This window comes from Ambystoma mexicanum, chromosome 5q, assembly GCF_040938575.1.
Source record: "Ambystoma mexicanum isolate Mex_15411 chromosome 5q, UKY_AmexF1_1, whole genome shotgun sequence".
Classification (NCBI taxonomy): Eukaryota; Metazoa; Chordata; class Amphibia; order Caudata; family Ambystomatidae; genus Ambystoma; species Ambystoma mexicanum.
The window spans coordinates 833,754,789-833,774,654 of record NC_090933.1 but is presented as its reverse complement, the minus strand read 5'-3'; the positions used below and the strand labels follow the sequence as shown (position 1 = coordinate 833,774,654).

General features: G+C 47.6%; 1 protein-coding gene across 2 annotated transcripts in view; it reads right to left on the bottom strand.

Moving 5' to 3' along the window:
• RIPK2 (receptor interacting serine/threonine kinase 2) overlaps nt 1–19,866 on the bottom strand; it is a 610,101-nt gene that overhangs the window by 428,550 nt on the left and 161,685 nt on the right. For both annotated transcript variants that reach the window (XM_069621311.1, XM_069621312.1), the window contains exon 2: nt 13,260–13,413. In XM_069621311.1, coding sequence (XP_069477412.1) covers nt 13,260–13,413 — 154 coding nt within the window. The remainder of the gene's footprint in view (nt 1–13,259; nt 13,414–19,866) is intronic.

Genomic DNA, 19,866 nt, shown 5'->3' with positions numbered 1-19,866 from the left:
ACAAGTGATTCATGGAGTCTTCCTTCTCTTGGGTACCATCTTGAATGAGCCTCGCTGTGAAAATCCTGTTGCCCATTTTTGTCTTTTTTCGTATTCTTTTCTGTTCCTGTGAAATGTTCTTACGATGTTGTTCTGCCCAGATACCGAAAGCATCTGCCATGATGACCATGTATGTGTCCAAGGCTAGAATAACTACCATGTCATCTCATATGGGTACTCAGACTGAAGCTGTTTTGTGTCCTCCATCAAGTCATGATAATTGTTTGGGGGTTGGGTAGATTGCAGAAATGGTGGGGGAACAAGTTGGGTTGTTCCAGCAAAGAATTATGCCAATTTTGGGACCCAGGTGATTCCCCAAGAAGATGATTATCTGTTAAAGTATTAACTAAAGGGGGAACGTTGGTGTGGTCAGGAAAGGTCCCCACGAGCATGAGGGGTTCATGTTGCGGGCGCCATATTGATGACTGGGGTGCAGCGATCCGAGTGCGATGCTGCAATTTCATATGTATCCAGTGTAGTTAATTATGAATGGGCTATGTTACTTTCAGTGTTACTTTTTGTTTAGAAATGATACATATTAGATTTGCACATGCGCAAAAAGATAAAAATGTTAAAACCACCAAATGCAACACAAACACAATTTGCTCCAAAGTAACTAGAAACTGGAAGATGTTTTTTTTTTAATCCCAGACGAAGAGGGAGCCTATCCTGCAAACACACGTTAAAATATAAATAAGACAAAAGACATGCATTACTTCCCATATTAGCATTTCTGATGATTGTATCTGCTTAGATTCACAAGCTGTGCATATAGTCCGACATCTAGTGGTAACCGCAGAATATTGCATCTTGTCTTTCGAGGATCGAAAGGGGACGACAGCATAGGTGTGTCTGTAACACTATCCCTAACTTGACGTGTAGTGTACCCAGAAAGCCTCACGCGTCGAGGTCCCTCCGATTGTATTTTTTCTGTCGTGAGGCAGCCTTATGACTATCGTGAGCGAGTACAGAAAGAGAGAAGTAGTAAGACGTCTATGTTCCTTCGATCCGAGCGGGGAAGAAGGGTGGGCGCATCTGAATCTAAGCAGATACAATCATCAGAAATGCTATTGCGGTAAGTAATGCATGTCTTCTGATGATTGTTAATCTGCTTAGAATCACATGCTGTGCATAGACTAGCGAGCAGTACCCGGAGTTGGAGGTGGGATGTGAGAAGGAATAGTAGTGAAAAGATGCCTTAGTACTGCTTGTCCCACCTGAGAATCAGACCTAGAGTGAGTGTCTAGGCAATAGTGTTTTGTAAAGGTGTGTACAGAACTCCAGGTAGCCACTTTGCAAATGGACTCGAGAGGAACATTTGCAATGAATGCTATGGAAGCCCCCATGCCTTGAGTAGAGTGTGCTCTAGGCTTGAAGGGCAGTTCTCTCTTGGCAAGTTTGTAGCAGAGAGTGATGCAGTTAACAATCCATTTAGAGATGGCTGATTTAGAGACAGAGTCCCCTTCTCTAGCAGCTGCCACTGAAACGAAAAACTGGTTTGTTTTCCTTAGTGGTCTAGTTCTTTCCAGATAGTACATGACTGCACTGCGCACATTTAGTGTGTGTAGGCTTTTTTCTGCCACATTGGTAGGGTTCTGGAACAATGTAAGCAGTTCTTAAGACTGGTTCACATGGAACCTTGAAATGAATATAGGCGCAAACCTTGGGGGAGTGCGCAGAACTACCTTATCTCTATGAATTGTGACAAAAGGGTCTAGAATAGAAAGGGCCTGTAGTAAACTAACTCTTCGTACTGAAGTGACTGCCACTAGGAAGGCTGTCTTATAAGTGAGTGCTTTTAGGCTTGCTTTGTGCAAAGGTTCAAAGGGAGACCCCAAAAGTCTGGTTAGCACCACATTTAGGTCCCATCCGGGAGCCGGGTTGGAAATGGGAGGATACATTCTTTTAACCCCTTCCATAAAAGATTTAATCACTGGGATCTTCCACCAAGAAACTTTTTGCTGGGACGTAGTGTAGGCTGAAAGTGCAACTAAGTGAACTTTCAGTGAATTAAATAAAAGACCTGAGTCCAGCAGACGAGTCAGGTATAAAACAATATGTGTAGAGGAACATTCAATGGGATTGATGCCCTTCATATTACACCATATGACAAAGCATTACCATTTATTGGAGTAGCAATGTCTGTCTGGTGTTAGGTTTCCCCTCTTCTCTGAGTATATCCATGCATCTCTGAGGAAGATGAAGATGCCCAACTTCTAAGATTTCAGGAGCCAGGCCGCTAAGTTGAGAGTTTGCAGGCATGGACGGAGCATTTCCCCCCTGTCCTGAGACAACATGTTATAAGGGCAGGGCAGTTTCATTGAAGGAAAGAGAGACATTTCCATCAAATGGGAGAACCAGGGTTGGTGTGCCCATAACGGGGCCACCAGAATCATGGTAACAGGTTCCTGGTACATCTTGTGCACAATCTTGTTGAGTAGGGGAGTTAAGAAAAGCGTAACTAAATCTCCCTGACCATGTTATCCACAGACCGTTCCCCTTGGATTGGTTCTGAGGGTACCTGGAGGCGTAATTTGGGCATTGTGAGTTTTCCAGAGTTGCAAACAAGTCGATCTCTGGGAAACCCCATTCTGAGAAAACGTTGGAGACAATGTCTTTGTGTAGTCGCCATTCATATTCTAAGGGCAGTGGGACGTCTCGGCTGAGCACGTCTCCCAGAAGATTGAGTTCCCCTGGACCGTGTTGAGACAATAGAAACATCTTGTGTTTGAGAGCCCACTTTCAAATGTTCTGAGATAGTTTTGACAGCCCTGAAGAATGAGTGCCCCCCCCCTGCTTGTTCAGGTAGTACATGGCTGTTGTGCTGTCCATGAGGACCAGCACTGTCTTTCCCTGTAGCTGCGTCTGAAAGGCTTCCAGTGCTTTGAACACCTCTAGTAGCTCCAACAGGTTTATGGGGTTGGAAGCTACTGCTGGAGGCCATCCCTGAGCGCTGTCTGATGAAGAAGGTGAGCCCCCCCAACCCATGAGGGATGCGCCCGTCGTGATAGTGACTTCTACTGCAGGGGTGTTGAAGGCTTTTCCCTTCAAGAGGTTTTTCCTCGACCACCACTTCAGAGAGAGAACGAGGGCTACCGAGACAACCATTAGATCATCCCATAGTCCGCTGGACTGACACCATTGGCTGTTTAGCCACTCTTGCATGGGGCGCATGCGCAAACAGCGTTAGGAACCAAGTAAATGCAGGACGCCATCTTACCTAGCAGTCGCATGGCCTTGCGTACCATCACCTCGCAACTGGCTACATACTGAGGGATCTGAAACAGCATGTTATGAACCCTCTCATTGGAGGGGAAGATGAGTCCGTCTTCTGTCTGAATAAGAGCCCCTAGAAACTGCTTGACTTGGCTGGGGTTGAGGCTGAATTTCTTTTCGTTTATGGAGAATCCCAGACTGAATAAAAGGTTGATCGTCCTTTGAGTGTTTGCTAAGCATGTTTCATAGGAGTCCCCTGTTATGAGCCAGTCGTCGAGGTACGGATATACTGGGATGGATTGCCTGCGCAGGTGAGCCACCGCCACTGCCAGTACCTTTGTGAATACCCTTGGGGCTGAGGCAATGCCAAAGGGAAGGATCTTGAACTGATAGTGCTTGCCCTCTATCATGAACCTTAGGTACTTTCTGTGTGCCGGCAACATTGACATATGAAAGTATGCATCTCTCATGTCCAATGTTGCCATGTAATCCCCCTTCATGAGAAGAGGAATTACTTCTTGCAGCGTCACCATATGAAACTTTTGGGGTTTGACAAACTTGTTCACTGGGCGCAAGTCTAGAACAAGGTGCATGGTTAGATCCTTTTTGGGTACAAGGAAGTACACTGAATAAATACCCTTGTTTACCTGTAGAATGGGATGACTTCAATAGCGTCCTTTTCCTGCAGGATCTTGACCTCTTGTAGCAGGATCTGGAGGTGTTTCGGTGCCAGGCGCCTGGTTCTTGGGGGTCTGTACTGAGGTGGCTGGATGAGCTCTATACAGTACCCATGGGTGATGGTCTTGAACACCCACTGGTCCGATGTGATCCCCTCCCATGCATGCCGGAATGATGTTAATCGTCCCCCGACCGGGGAGGTATGAAAGGGGACCCGGATTTGAGAGTCATTTTTGGCCAGAGGCCAGGGAGCCTCTAGGGGTGGATTTGCAACCCCTTCCCTTTCCCCGACGTTGTCCTCTGAGAGGGTAAGCAGTGAAGGTGTTGAAACCTTGTACCGAAGACCAATTGTTCCCTGAGCCATACTGGTTATGGGGGGGAACGTTGATAGGATTGCCCGCAAAAGGAGCAGCAAGAACTTCCCCATCTTTGTTGAAAAGGTCTTTGAGTAATTTGGTTCAAGGAGTTGAGGGTCTCATGGTCCTTTTTGGCAGTCTCCAGTGCCTCGACCACCGCTTTTCCAAACAGATTGGAATCTTCCACGGGTTTGTTAATCAATGATGCCTGAGTCTCGGGTTTAAACCCAGAGTTTTCTCAGCCAGGCATGATGCTTTAAAAAGGTACCTTGTGCCAGGGAGCGACTAGCTTTTTCAGCAGCATCCAAGGTATTCTTGAGGTTCTTGTGATTGACTTGTTTGGCCTCCGATACAATTGCTAGTAGGCACTAGCCAATAGAATGGTATTATTGGCTATGCACATAGAGATAGACGCAGCAGTGGTGATTCTTTTTCCCAAAGCATATAACATTTTACACTCTTTGTCTGGCGGCGACCAGCCTGTACACAAGGGGACCCCGCCCTTTTCGTAGTCGTGACCACTATAAAGTCTGGTGTAGCATGACCTCTGATATATAGGGGGATCGGTTGGGGAGGGCCGAAATAGCTTCTCCACCCTGGGATTAACAGCTCTAGTCTGAGAGGGTGTCAATAAAGAGGGGGCCATATGCCTCTTGATGGAATTGCGAAGGGGAATAGCTTGGCTAGCCGGAGGCTTCTCTTTTAAAATGTCCTCCACAAAATCTGTGTCTATAACAGCCTCCTGTGTGGCTATCTGGAAGTGCTCTGCCACCTCCCTAAGAATGGCATTAAACACCATTTGGTTGTCCACAGGCGAGGCCTGCCGCACACGGGGAGTGTCACCTAGTGGGAATAAGAGATCGCACACACGGTTCTTTGGTTGAGTAAACCTTTAATTTTAAAACAGGTTAATTCGTCTCCCGTGTAGGATTAACAGCTTGGTAGGTGCTCTGCATTTCCCCCGTCATCAAGGGGGTGATGTAGTGGCACCACCTCTTGGGCGGCCACTGAGCATTCCTAGCTACTCGCTCAAAATGAACAAAACAATTAGCAGGATCCTCGCCCATAGCATATTTCTGCAAGACAAAGTTGGTACTTGTGGGTGATTCCGAAAGTTAGTAGCTTCTAACAGTTGGGCCTGTTGTACTTGCAGAGCCTGCTGAAAAGCCTGTCTATCTGCTTGAGCCTGCTGGCTCTGTAGTTATAATGCTTGTTGCAGCAGATGTTGCCCTTCACTCAGGGTTTTAATTAGGTCCTCCATGGTGTTCTCTCTTATCCCACTGCTGCCACCAAATGTCACCTATTGGGAATAAGAGATCGCACACACGGTTCTTTGGTTGAGTAAAACTTTCATTTTAAAACAGGTTCCTTAAAATCTTTCCAAGAAAAAGGATATTTGTAGCAGTAGTCTCTTCCTGAATGAATCAATGACGTTTTCTGTCCTCTTTAATCCTAAAATTCCATCCGACAAAACTTGGGTATGTGAAAACCGTTGGCCAAGGGCATAAAGTCACATGTAAAGGATTTGCCCTCCGATAGTCAAACGTAGCTTCTGACCTCTTTTAATAACGATATGACACACCCTTCACTCTCTCAGCATCATTGGTATTAGATCATCAGGTTGAAGAGGGAAAACACATTTTAACCAGTTCTGCTAGTGGCAGTGAATTGTGGTGAATCGACAACGTTTCCCTTTATCTGGTACATGGCAGACGACTGCTTCAGACTTTCATTTCAAGACCTTTTCGTTGCCTCTCCTGTCTGGTAATCTCAAGCTTAAAGCAAGTTAGTTGCTGTGGATTTTTTTAAGATAGAAATTCCCCAAGTCATTTCCCCAAGAACGTTCAGCAACAATATGTCAACCTCGTTCACTCCTGATTACTTCTCTCCTCTTTTCTCTCGTTATGCTCACGGCGAAACAACCACCACCTCTAGGAAGGCTGTCAGGGTATTTGGCCTGTCGGCTTGTCTTACTCAGCGCTCCTTCACTTAGCTCCTCCCCTTTACTCTCTCTCCTCGTAGCTTCTCGTAGATGATTAAACAGCTTTCGGGAGCTTGTCAGCGTAATCCGCTGTTATACGCTGCTCAGCCAACTCCTCCTCCCCACAGCTCCGTCGCTTGACTCCTCCCCTTTCCTCTTCAGCGAATGTGATTCGCTTCACACAACGAGCCTCCCAACGTTGGAGACCCGTCGTACTGCTTCGCTTCTTCTTACTTCAAAGAGGCAATGTTACGACGAAGCCTCGGGAAAGCCTACGCCAGCCCCCGAACACTCGGTCATTAGGCTCTTGCTGGTTTCTCCGGCCGGCTCGCAGTCTTCCCTCTTCTCATACTAAAAACGACTCTTCATTTGCCGGTCACCGCGTCAAACTAATAAAACTCATGTAGCGCAACGGCACATTTTATAATGTCAAACAATTCTCAATATCTGGACTCCAGCTCAGTAGGCCCATTCATAACGGCTACTCTCCTCCTCATACACCTGGGCTGTCCCCTGGCAACAACAAAAACACAGAGGATTCCGCAACCCTGGTTAGAACAAAGTACCTGAGTGCAGGTGACATAAACAGGAAGTGTCTCCAAGGTAGCTACAAGCTCCGCCCTCCCTTTCTTTAATCAGCCTTTCTTATTCCCGGCCCGCAATTCATCACATACCTCCTTCCCGGCCCTTGGTTGTCCACAGGCAAAGCCTGACGCACAGGGGGAGATGATGGAGAGTCAAGGCCAATGGCATCCTGGTCCGGGGTTGGAGTCGGGGATAGCCATGGTGGGTTCTCACCAGCAGGTTGGTCATCTCCCCACTTCGGGGGTGTGATCACGAGGATCATCAAAAATATCATCCCTCTGTACATAAGGGTCCTGTGCATAAGGGTGCTGTGCAAAAGGGTCAGGAGGAACCTCTTCAGGGTCTGAAAGATCGAATACCTCCTCATGGAGAGGGCCTGAGGTCCTCTGGTATGTTGTTACTGTGGGTACAACACAAGGGATCTCCTCACGAGGCCTTTTTGGGGTAAACCTCTCTGAACAATCTACACATTTTTCTAGCCTGTTCATACATCCCTCACATTTCTCCCTAGTCCACTTACATGGCCCAGAACTGTCTAAAGGGGGAAGGAATCCTGTAGGGGATCCTGTAGTCTAGAAGGTCAAGCTTTTTAACTGAGTCTTAGACAAAGACTGGGGAGTCTCTGTAAAGTCCTGTCATTCTTTAGGGAGTTCTGGCATCTCTTTCAATGTACTTTTGGTATTATCCCGCCCTTCCAGGCGTTTGGATGCATCTTTCAACGTATCTTTGCATTTACCAGCCGCCGAGACAATCTTTGTGAGGCTTTCCCTGATGCTCACCATTACGGGAAGGTGTTTAGGCTGAGAGGGAGGCCGCGTCAAACCTTTTTCGGCGCAGCCAGAGTTTTCTTAAGCATCAGTGTGCTCTTAGAATGCGCGTCGATCTGGGATTTGGTGGTGGCGCCATTAGTTATAGAATGCCCGGACGCATGCCGCTGACGGGGTTGCGGGGAGGGCTGCCAATCTTGCGAATCGTCAGGTGACGCTGATGAGCCCGATGCACCCGTTGGCACCTTTGACCGCTTCAACTGAGCGCCCAAGCGGTACCGGGGGTTATGTGTTTAGTCCCATGTGATGTGGGGGCATCCTCGTTGCCGAGGTATAACCTCCCCATAGCAGGACTTGCGTCCTGCCTATCGGGACCGGGGACGGATGGCTTGGAGTGAGTGTGCTCCGTTGTCAGGTCAGTGGTGTTCGTGTCGGAGCCATGGTTGTCGTTATGGGCCTCATCATTTTCGGCGGTTGTGGCAGCGGGGGAGCTACCCTCGGCTTGCGACATTGCATAGGCCACCCACCGTTTTACACAACGCTCCTTTATGGTCTTAGGCCGAAGGAGCTTACAGTGCCGACAGGACGCTTCAGCGTGGTTGAGGGGGAGACACTTATTGCACCGAGGGTGCTTGTCTTTCTAGGGAAATTTTCCATTACAGGAAGGGCAAAATTTAAAAGGAGTCCTGTCCATAGCGCAGGGAAACAGAAGCAACGACAATACCAAAGGGGCAAAGAGAGGGGAGAAGGAAAGACATTGTTAAAGAAAGGAAACCCCCAGACCGCACTCTCCCTACTGTGTAGGCCAGCCATAATGCCCAGCCATGCGGTCGACAGCGTCAACCGGAACCCCAGCCATCGAAGTTTGTTGTTCTGTCTTCGTTGGTGGTTCAATAATCGTCGAAGAGGGGACGAAAGTTGAATAAATGACCAAAGGTTGGGATTTTTACAAATTTGCAATTATAGATAGAGCTCCGCGTAAGGCGACCATCTAGCTTGGCAGAAAAAAACAATCTAAGGGACCTCGACGCGTAAGGATTTCTGGGTACACTACACGCCACATTAGGGATAGTGTTACAGACGCGCCTATGCTGACGTCCCCTTCCAATCCTCGAAAGACAAGATGCAATACTCTGCGGTTCCCACTAGATGTCAGACTATATGCACAGTATGTGATTCTAAGCGATTAACCAGCATCAGAATATTCATTAGACATGCACAACGAGGAACATACAAAGAGTTGATATAAATCTGTATGCAGTGGGTTTTTTATGAATTAATTCGGATTTTGCAGCTAGCAGTCAGTTTGTGCAATGAATTTTAGGTAACTGGAAGTTCTGGTTTTACAGTTGACTTTTGAAAAACTGGTTCCACATACTATCAGAGGCCAAAGGATGGGTAACTAACTTCAACCTTTGCAATGGTCAGCTCAGCTCAAGCAGCGGCCATGGGTTTTATGGTCTGATAAGTATCAGAGAAAACATATGTAATCTCTTGAATGCATGGGACCTTGACAGAAGGGTTTCGCCATTTGTTTTGGACCAGCAGTAAAACATGGGGTAAGTCGATGCTCGGGGCTAAAGCAATTGAAACAATTGAGTTTCACAGGAGTTTCAATATTTATTTTCAGATGTGCTGTGTGCTGTGTGCGATGAAATGGCACTATTTAGATTAGAATGTTTCAATGGAGACAGGGAACCGGTTGATTAGATTGTTAGCGCTAGTTCAAAGAAGAACTGGTTTACTCAGCCTTCTTCATATCGCTTGAAGTATTTATGTAAACCATGTGCAATTAAGAGTTAAGGTTAAAAGCCCTTAGGCCCGGTGTTGCTAATAATGAATTATGTTTGCATGTGAATGTTTTATTATGTCATGATGTCATGATACCATGGATGAATCCCAAGCAAGGGTAGACTATGAATACGATCTAAAGATGGTAGTTAATATAAAACAGCTGCCAATGAGAGTGTAGGAATCAGAGAAAGATGGGATTTCTTTGAAGAGGTTTTGTCCCGTCACATGTGGGGGTGGATTGTAATAAAGTATTGGAATAAAGTATCTGGAAGTGTTTTAACTGTTGAAAAAATTGGTTAATTTGGTCCCACTGCACCATCTAACTTCTCCCCGGACAATTGTACAATAAACTTGCTTTACGTCCAAAACAGGCACTCGTTCCTCAGGTGGTGGGCCTGCTTGAGCTGTGGTAATTAGGGGTCTACCCCCGCAAGGCATATGATGTGACGGATATATCTGTTTCAATCCCATCAGCCTCCCTATCTGTATAAATAGCAGGCGACAGGGCACAGTTTGCATTCAGCATCTCTGGGTTAGTAGACGGACCATAGATCAGCAATTTCGTCATCTGTTTCTAAAGTGTTCGCCATTGTGCCCATTATCTTGCACAAGCGGATTTAAAGTAGGGCTAGAGGGGCGCACTGCAAGATGTCCACCTGCCTTCAGGGAATCAAGTACACAGGCAGCACCATCTTTTTCAGCAGGACAAGCAGGAAAAGGCAAGTTCCTGGCCATTTCAAACATCTGCTCGACTATCGTTCAGTCTGAATGTTTTGTCAGACTACGCAAGGAATATGTGGTTGCACAAAAGTGAAAACAAAGCGGCACTCACTCCTCGCACCCTGCTTCGTTTGAACTCACAGGTCGGAGAACGCCGACAGCCAAACTGCCAAACTGCTTAAGACATATCCAAGACTTGCCCAGTGCGCACGCACAAGAGCTTGAGTGTAAGGATTGGGAATTGGGGTGCTGGACCTGGGTGCAGTGGCAGGAGTCATGATGTCAGGGCTAACAAGCTTTGGCTGTGTCAGGCAGTGGGAGTCTGCTAAGTACGGGAAAACTACAGTTCCCATTATGCTGGACAGAGGCCACGTGTCAGGACACACGGGAGGGAGGCTGCTGTGACAGCCTCTTAAACCACGCCTTGGCCCGTGCTGGTTGCTGGTGATTTCGGAATTATGCAGGCAAGGGCCAAGGGCTGGAGCAGCTGTGGATGTCAAGTCGACTGGGTGCATTGCAGTGAGAGCAGCAGGAGAGTGGGTGAGGCAGTAGCATGCTTGGAGAAGGTTCTGCTCTGTGTTAGTTTGCTCTGCGATTACGCGGTGACTGGCACTTGCCACGGCTGCTTCCAGCTGTGGCAACAGGAGTTCAGCAGGCTGGCAGGTCCTCCCTTGTTAAACGCTCTTTGATCTAAAACCTGGGGGCACAGCAAACGGTTCACCAGGTCAGAGATAAGTACTGCATAGAAAACGTTTACTTGTTTGTGAGAACGCTTAACATGTGTGGAAATACAACGGCAAATTGTGATAACCACAGCAAAAGGCTAACATTGTTGGGATAAATTATGAGATAAGTACTGAATCCTTGAGAGACAAATTCCCTACATTGTGGGGAGGAGTGGGTCCAGGAACGAAATAAAGGAAAGAAAACTTACTGCTTGCCACCAAACCTTTGCCACACTTCTATGTTTTTTCTGTGCCACATGTATCTGTACTGCTTGTTTCTGACTCTCTATGGAAACATTGTATGTGTTTACATGTGCTTGTTACATTGTCTTGCAACCATCTTATGTTAAGACTGGAGGAGGGTCAAAGATTAAGAGCAGGGGCTTAGGGGCAGGGGAGAGTTGTGTTACTTCCTGAGTGGGCTTGACAACGAAGCCGTGTTCTTTTGTAGGCAAAATGATCAGCAGGTGTGTTCACAAGAGCGCAAGGCTGTGCTGTTTTGCAGGCAAAATGATCAGCAGGTGTGTTCAGTTCAAAGTAAACATGCCGGAGGGTGTTGAGAAAAAGCAGTGTGGCTTCTGCCAAACTGCGTAAAGCTTAAGCCAAGACTTTCCCAGAGCCGCACTCCACATGCTTTATCTCCCCTTCCTCAACCATGGTCTTCCCCTCCTCATCCACTGTCCCCCACCTCACATTTAATCTCAACCCCCTCCCCCCCTGCCCCACCTCATCTGGCTCTGTTTCCCTCTTCTTGCTGTCTCCCTCAACTCCGACAAAGAGTAGAAAACCAGCTTCTCATTTTATCTCCACAGGATTCCCTCCAAATAAAACGGTATATCGTCTGAAGTCCCAATCTGTAAAACACAAAGGTGCCTTTTATGCCGCTAGTGTCAATGTGCAAAACATAAAACAAGAGACAAAGACAAACAAGGGGACTCTTGCAAGACTCACATAATGGGAAATGTTTCTCAAAACACAGAAAACAGTAGGGAAGTAGACCGAGCACAGCACTGCAAGACTTCTCAGTTTCAAACACAAAGGCTTCTCTACAAACACGGGAATGGAGAGGTGTCCATAAACGTTTTTGTTTTTCGACGTATTTGGGATGACACAAATGGCACAGTGAAAAGTACAAGAGGAACTTTTATGCAAACAGGGTTTTAAAAGTAAGGGAAAAGTAGCCTAAAGAACACACACAGTCAAAATGTGATAAAGCAGGGATCAAGAAACACTGAAAACACAAGAAACAACTAAAAACTTCTTCAAACGTTCCAAACAACTAATTTGTGAGCATGCCCTTTCCAAAAAAAAAAACACCAAGGAAGAAGGAAAAACACGGGGCCTTTCAAAGTCCCCCCCGCACAGTTTTAGAATGGGTTCCGTTCCTCTGATTGGTGAATCGAAATCACCTCTTGAGACTCGGTCTTGCATTTGGAGGGTGGGCATCAAACCCCACTGCGAGGCACACGGCAGGGTTTGACTTTCCAAGGAAATCTTGTACCGTACCGCGGGGTGGGTTAGGACCGGTAACAGCAATGAGCCCTCGCGAGGCCCTCAGTGCACTCAAACCTACCAGGCTCGAGCTGACGGGCCATAAACGGTCTTATCTGCTCTACACAGCAGTAGTTATTGCTGCATTAACCCAACCTGCCCATTCTAGTCATTCATTTGCTATTTTTTGGCCCCTTTAGTGCTTTTGAACTAGAAGCTATCTCAGAGGAACATTGCATCATTTGTGAATCCTAAATTTAACTACATTCTCTGACAGCTCACTTGGTAATGTAAGGCACTTTACATTTGGTATGGGAGAGGTATACGTCACCGATGCCATGTTATTTTTCTGTTTCCCGGTGCCCTGGTTGTCTATAAGAAATGTATAAAGTTTTTGGGGTCTCTGTAAAACACAGTTCTGTTTGACGTACTCAAAATAATAATTCGCACGGTGACTGCTTTTATGTATTTAGTTTTGCATTTATAAAAGAGCACAAAGGCCAAGGGGATTTAATCTAGGCGCTAGTTACAAAGAAGGCAGAGGGCAGAAATTGAATTTAGATTAGTTGAACATGTGAGTTTTTTAATGAGCAGGGGAAGGGGGAGGTTGTTCCAGATCACGGCAGCACACACCGGATTAATATATTAACACACAGCATCTTCATGTACAAGCAACTCATGTATTCGTTTATCTGCTGTTCAGCCATAATTTGTAATGGTCTGTTATTTCCTGTCACAGGTTCCTACGTACACTTTATAGGAAATTAAGCCAGATTGTGAAGCGGGTTCCTTCAGTCTCTTACTCCATGTTGAAATGATGAACAATTGTGCATACAGCCAGATTGTGAAGCGGGTTCCTTCAGGCTCTTACTCCATGTTGAAATGATGAACAATTGTGCATACATACCCGGAATAAAAGCTGATCCAATGAGCCGTTGGTCATGTACTCGGTTACGATTCCCACAAATGTTGGCTCGTTGCAGATTCCCAAAATTGGGAGAATGTAATTAAATCGCGCCTTGTGCAAGATTTCCGCTTCTTTGAGAATGCTGCTTCTTTCACTGTAAACAGAGCAAAACAGATGTTCTCATTTCAATCAAATCTACAATAGAACCAATGCACAAATGGTTTCTTGCTTCCTAATGAATCTGTCGAAGTCACTGTGCTGATTTGCAAAATGTCTTCTCGCTCACGATCATCACTAACTTGATCCACACAAAATACATCTGACATGTCAAAGGGTAAATGTCACAGAAATCAGAAACTGCATGCAACATAGATGCAGTTAGAGCTAAATAAGAGAAACACGCATTGGCAAAGCCAATAGTTTGGGCGTTTACTGCTGTTCTTTGCATTTTGCATTTATAGGTAGCAGGGGAAACGGAGGAAAGTGCAACGCTTCAAAAGGAGGATGTGATAGGGGGCAGGTGTACAAGAGAATGGGAAGGGGAATAGAGCATGGGAGGAAGCCATTCATAGAGGGTGCTATCAATGATGAGCAGGAGGAAATATGAGCGCAAGAGGGTGAGATTGAGATGGTAAGAAATAAAGCGAGAGTTTGAGAAGAAGGATGAGAAGAGGTAGAAAGAGGGGGTAAGGTGGGTGGGGGAATAGATGGGGTGGTGTGAGGTCGGTGGGTGGGGGAATAGAGGGGTAAGATGGGGTTGAGTGGATGAATAGAGTGGGTAGGGTGGGGTTGGGAGGATGCAGGAATAGAGGGGTTTGGGCAATAGAGGGGGAGGGTGTGTGGGACTAGAGCGAGGGGGTAGGGTGCATGGGTGGGGATAAAGAGAGGGAGCAGAGTTTTATTTATTAAGGGGTGGGTGGAGGTAGAGAGAGGGGGTTTGGACGGTGGATGGGGTAGAGAGGGGTGGGGGTATAGGAGGTGGGCCAGGCAGGCTGGAGAGAGTGGGGGTATTGTCGAGAGTGTTGGGGTAGGGTAGAGAGTAGGGGTAGGGTGAGTGGGGAAGAGATTGGGCATAGGGTGGGTGGGTGTGATTAGAGAGATGCGATTCGGTGGGGGTTGAAACATGGGGTTAGGGTGGGTGGGGTTAGAGTGATGGGGAGTAGGGTGGCTGGGGGTTAGAGAGAGGGGGAATGGTCGAGTAGACACGGGGTAGGGTGTGGATGTGGGGGTAGAAAGAGGGGGTAGGGCTGGTGTTTACAGGCAGAGAGAGAGGGGGCAGGGTGGGTGTGGGTAGAGAGTGGGGGTAGTGTTGGTGGGGGTAGAGTGGGGAGGGATGAGTGGGGTAGAGAGTGGGGAAGAATGGCTGGGGTACAGAGAGTGGGGAGGGGTGAGTGGGAGTAGAGAGAGTCAGGGTTGTAGACAGAGTGGGTGGGAGTAGAGAGAGTGGGGTAGGGAGGGTGTAGTAGGAAGGATAGATTTGGTTAGAGGGTAGAGAGGGTGAGTGGGGGTAGAGAGAGTGGGGCTAGGGAGAGTGGGTGGGAGTACAGAGAGTGGACGGCGTAGAGAGAGTGGAGGATGGGTGGGTGGGGTACAGAGAGTGGGAGATGGGTGGGCAGGTGGGGGTAGAGAGGGTGGGGCTAGGGGTAGAGAGAACGGTTGTGTGGTGGGTGGGTGGCGGTAGAGAGGCAGTCTCTGAAGGACTGCAACTACAGATTTTCTGTCACAAATATCCTTAAAATAGACCAATTATACATGGAATAGTCAAAACAGCTCCATATCTAAACCTTAGAAATCATTGAGCGGCTGGGAAATGAAAGCTCAGCTTCCGACTTGCTTCTTACAAAGCTTCTGATTGGAACAAATATTGTTAGGAAACTCATCATTGGGTAGTACGGCAGATGTGTTTGAAAAAAGAAAAATGAGTGAGTTGGCATTTTCATGCAGTGGCTTTACGGTTGCTATGATAACCAGGTATTCTTGGTTCAGAACCCCCTTCCCGTCTCTTCTGTAACAATTGTTTCGGCAATTTTGTGGCGCAAACACCACAAAAATTCACTGAAACCAAAAAAGGTGAACCTCGTAAAGGACACCACGGCTTAAGACTCAAAGCAGAGATACACAAGTGAAGCACAGTACTTGCACTGATATCATGCATGACCTCAAATGTAGACACGAGTAATTTTGTGACATTTCAGATAGGAAGTCATTCTTCTTGTAGGTCAGTTGCCATAAAACTGAGTCATGTCAATGTAGATTAATAGATCACGAATTGCATATGGGCAAATATACAGCAAATGTATATGAAGCCTTTACGTAGTACCCACATGGAGCTACTAGAGTAATTAGGAGATTGTATGGCCAATGCTACAATCTACTGCTCACTGGGCATAGGAGGGCATGTGGCTACTCAGAGTGTGGCTATCGTTTGTGGGGAAGTGTGCAGGGTAAACTCTTTGCCTAGTATACATGAAGCATGGGTGAGACTTTATTCAAAGCGGTCAGTGCAGAAGCTGAAAGGGAAGTGATGTGTGATGCCATAGGAAAGCATCAAAGGAAGCTTAGACAAAGTAAGGCGTTATTATCATGGAATAATGACCTTCCACCAAGTTATAGTCCAAGGCGATGCAGAGGGCCATAAGTTGGGGAAAGGTCATTATCTCAAGCGATAATGACCCCTCCCAAGGTCTATCGGGGCTATTAGCACAGAGTGGTGAAGAACACATTTCACTTTAACAACGAGTAAAGTAAACAGATTGAGTTAGTGTGATGCTGGAAATGCATCAGAGGGACAGGGCCTCCGTATCCTTGACCTTTATTGCTTTTTATCGTGTGTTCTGTCGTGTTTTCTGTGCAAGAGTTCATGTGGGACTCCTGGCGGTGCAGCTCTCTCTCTTGGTTTGGTGAACAGACCCATGGGATACCCTTATGGCACCCATGGGTAGGGGTACAACCCTGTGCCCCTAGTGTATGTTTTTGGGCACCTGTGTGTGACCCACAGAGCAGGGTACGGGGTGGTGGCAGCTCCGAGCTGAAATCACGGATGCCCTGAGCGTCTTCCGTTTTGGGATGCCCAGGCCCTGTCATTGGAATCGGTAGATTCCTGATGGAGACAAAATGGCCCCCATGGCCTCTTGCCTTCCATCACCTGTTACCTTGATCTTCCCGAAGTCCTGGGAAGCCCTGCCTCGGTCCCTTCCCCCTGACTGGCTGTTGGGTGGAAGTTCCGTATATGGTAGTGTGGGGAAGTGCCGACCAGACTGGCTGGAGCCCTCTCAACGACCGTATGTTGTGGGTACGCCTGTGGGTGGGACCTGGGTGAATGGAGTGTGTGACGAATGTGCATTCTATGTTGTGGCTGTCTAGCATCTGGTGTTTGACACAATGGTGAGACAGCCCTGCCCGGAACCGGTATGAATGCAGCTTGGAGTGTTGAATGGCTCGGTACTTGTCCCAATACACATATCTTGTTGTGAGTGTCTGGAGAGAAGTGAATGGCCTGAATGCCCCATGTGCCTGATTGGCTGCCTACCTGCATGAATGAATGACCTTAGTCGTGATTGGATGCTTGAGTGTGACCCAGCGGAATAAAAGGGAGATCAACGGTATATCTGGGGACCTCTCACTGCTAGGAATCGTGGTCAGAAGCTGAAGTCCACTACGACGAGTAAATGGAGTAACTGAAGCTTGATCTTGAAGCCCTGCTGGACGTGAAGAATTGCTCTTGCTCTCCTTCGCAATCTGAAAGCTGCTGTGCCTCAAGAACTGACCCAGAGAGAGCCTAGTAAGGCGCCCTCTTCCCGAGCTACGAGGGGCCATCGTGCACAGCTGATCTTTGCCTAAGCTCCCTGGTAGACAGACCTTCAACAGGCTGCCGACCCGATACAGGGATTGCTGTGGAACTCCAAGGAGAAGCGCCCGGACTGTTGTCCGCCACTGTCGCCGACCGCCATCGCCGACCGGAGCCACCGTGCTCCCGTTGCCTAAGAACTTAATTGATCCAAGGACGCTCTCGTCCGCATCGTCGCCGCTGTATCCTGCTGGAGAAGGCCTGACCGTCGACGCGCCGAGGGGCATCCACCGGTGGGTTTCCCGCCACCCAAAGACCACAGAGAGGCCGATGACTTGACGCCCTTGCTGGGCCACAGTTCTTCAACTCTTTGCGGTCCAGAACTATTGACACCGAGGTGCCCCGCACGCCTCTCCCTTGCAGGACGTTCACGCTTCCCCGTCAACAAGCACCTCTAGGAACGACGCGGCCACTTCAGCGTCGTAGCTCGAACTGTTCGACGACCCGTGACTCCTGTCTGAAAGGGAGGACACTCAAGAAGGGCCGTCGATTCCCAGACGAGGAATGCTACAATGCCAGGTACTTTGGGGTTGCAGAACTATTGGAAAGTCTATTGTGAACAATATATGGACTGGGCGTGTATCTTTCTTCTACAGGTTGCCCAGGTGGGGGATCTACACACAGAACTGTGTTTAATGGTATTTGCCAGTATTCTGCCAATTGCTCAACCATCTTGCTTTCCTTCCTCTCTCTACTGCTGGTTTCCTCTTTATTTTGATCTGTGTGTCATTCGGACCGTATGCACTTTAATGAGATCTAATAACGTTGGTGGTACAACTTTAGAATTATATATATTTACCATTGTTGATTTTCGGAGTACAAAGTGAGTTATCTTGGTCGTGTATATGACCTTGAATATTAATTATATAAAGACTGTTTTAACCGATACAGTGTGTGGACATTCCTTTGTGGGTGCTTGGGGACTACACTGTACTTAAGAACCAGCTCGCATCACCTCCTGAGAAGCTAGGCCTTGATTGCTCGACCACATCTACCAATATTACAGAATCTTGGCAGGGGTCTCTGTGTCTCTCCTCTACCAAATAGAGAGCGGAAGTACAGACCCCCCTCCGGTCTTTACAGCTGGTGGCAGCGGTGGGATGCTTATGGTTTCAAGACTCAGTGTATAACCGTGCCACTTACGAAGGATATCTGCACTTTGTTAAATTAAGGTTTAGTCGGGTACAAGATAACTGCATTACAAGCAATGGAATCTATTGCGAATGGTAAATTGACTCGGATGAGCTTAGAGGCTCTCCAGAGTGCTTGTGAAGCCAGGGAATTAGACTTTGTGGATTAGTCTAGGGCTGAGCTTATAGCTGCCGTGGTGGACTACCAGATCGATTGTGAAACTCTTGAAGGGGGGGGTGCAACCAATGAGGACTCTACCCCGGGGGTTGTCGCCGAATCCGATTTGGGAATGCCACCATTCCTGCTGCCTCTGTTCCAAACCCCAGCAGTTCTTTAGAGCTTGAGTTATTAAGGATGAAGTTTGCCTTTGAATATGGCAAGTTGGAACTAGACGCTGAGCTTAAGAAAGAGGAGTTGGCACAGCAAGTGGAACTCAAAAATAGGGATCTTGAACTCAAAGACAAGGACACTGAATGTCAGCGAATCCAGCTAGAGAAAGCTCGGGTGGAGACTTCAGCGAAACCAGTTGAGAGTGTCAGGTCCCCAGCAACCAAGTTTATGAAATATTTGGTTGGTGTGAATGCAGAGGGTTCCGATATCCTCCAATGGATTGAAGCGTTTGAAATGGCTTGTGCAATTCATGATGTTTATAAGAGAGATTGGGCTAAGTGTTTGTTAAGCAGAGTGCCTCAAACTGGATATGACTGTATTCTGAAGCTGAGTGTGGAAGAAAGGGGTCAGTATGAATGCATGAAGTCTGCTTTAACTGCCAAGTTTGGCAAAACGCCTACGGTTCAGGGATTTTAAGAAACGAGAGAATGTGTCTTGGGTTGACTGGGTGAGTGCTGCGCACATGAACATGATGGGGTGGATTGATGGATACAAAGTGAAAACGTTTGTTGAATTGTCTCACCTCCTGTTTGAGCATTGTTCAGAAGCTTGTTCACCAGAGCTGCGTCAGTATGTTGCTGACCAGAACATTTTGGACCCCTTTAAGCTGGTTAGGTTGGCTGACAAGTGGGTCTCCCACCAGGTGTCCTCTAAGGACTCCAGTGGGAAGGACACGGACAAAGAAAAGGGGGCCTCTCAGAAAGCTGAGGAGTCCCAAAAGCAATCACAGTCGGGTAAACCAAAAACTTCCTCTCCGAAGACCCAAAAACCTAGTGGGGATAAGTCTGCTGTGGGTGGGAGTAAGAGTAGTGGTCCGCCTGCTGCAAAGCCGGGTCCCAGTGCCTGCAGTACCGTACCCCGCACTCCTGGCACTTGTTGGGACTGTGGGGCTCTGGACCACCGAAGGGGTGACCCCAAGGGTAAGGGTAAGGCAATTGGAGTCCAGGCTGCCAGCCCGACCTACCCCTACTCCGTACCTGAGGTGGAAGCCACTGTCCTCCCCTCCTCTACTGGGATCACCTTTGGTGCTCCCGTAGAGATTTCCTTAGTGTCCCCTGGGACCTGGTACCAGTACGCAGAAGTACTGGCGACTATCCCACAAAACACTCGTAGGTTTTTGAGAAGTGTCCTCTTGAATGGCCAGCCATCTACTGGTTTGAGAGACACTGGGGCAAGCATGACAGTGGTGGACAGGACCCTGCTCAAGCCAGAGGACTATGTAGGTGCTCCTCTGAGAAC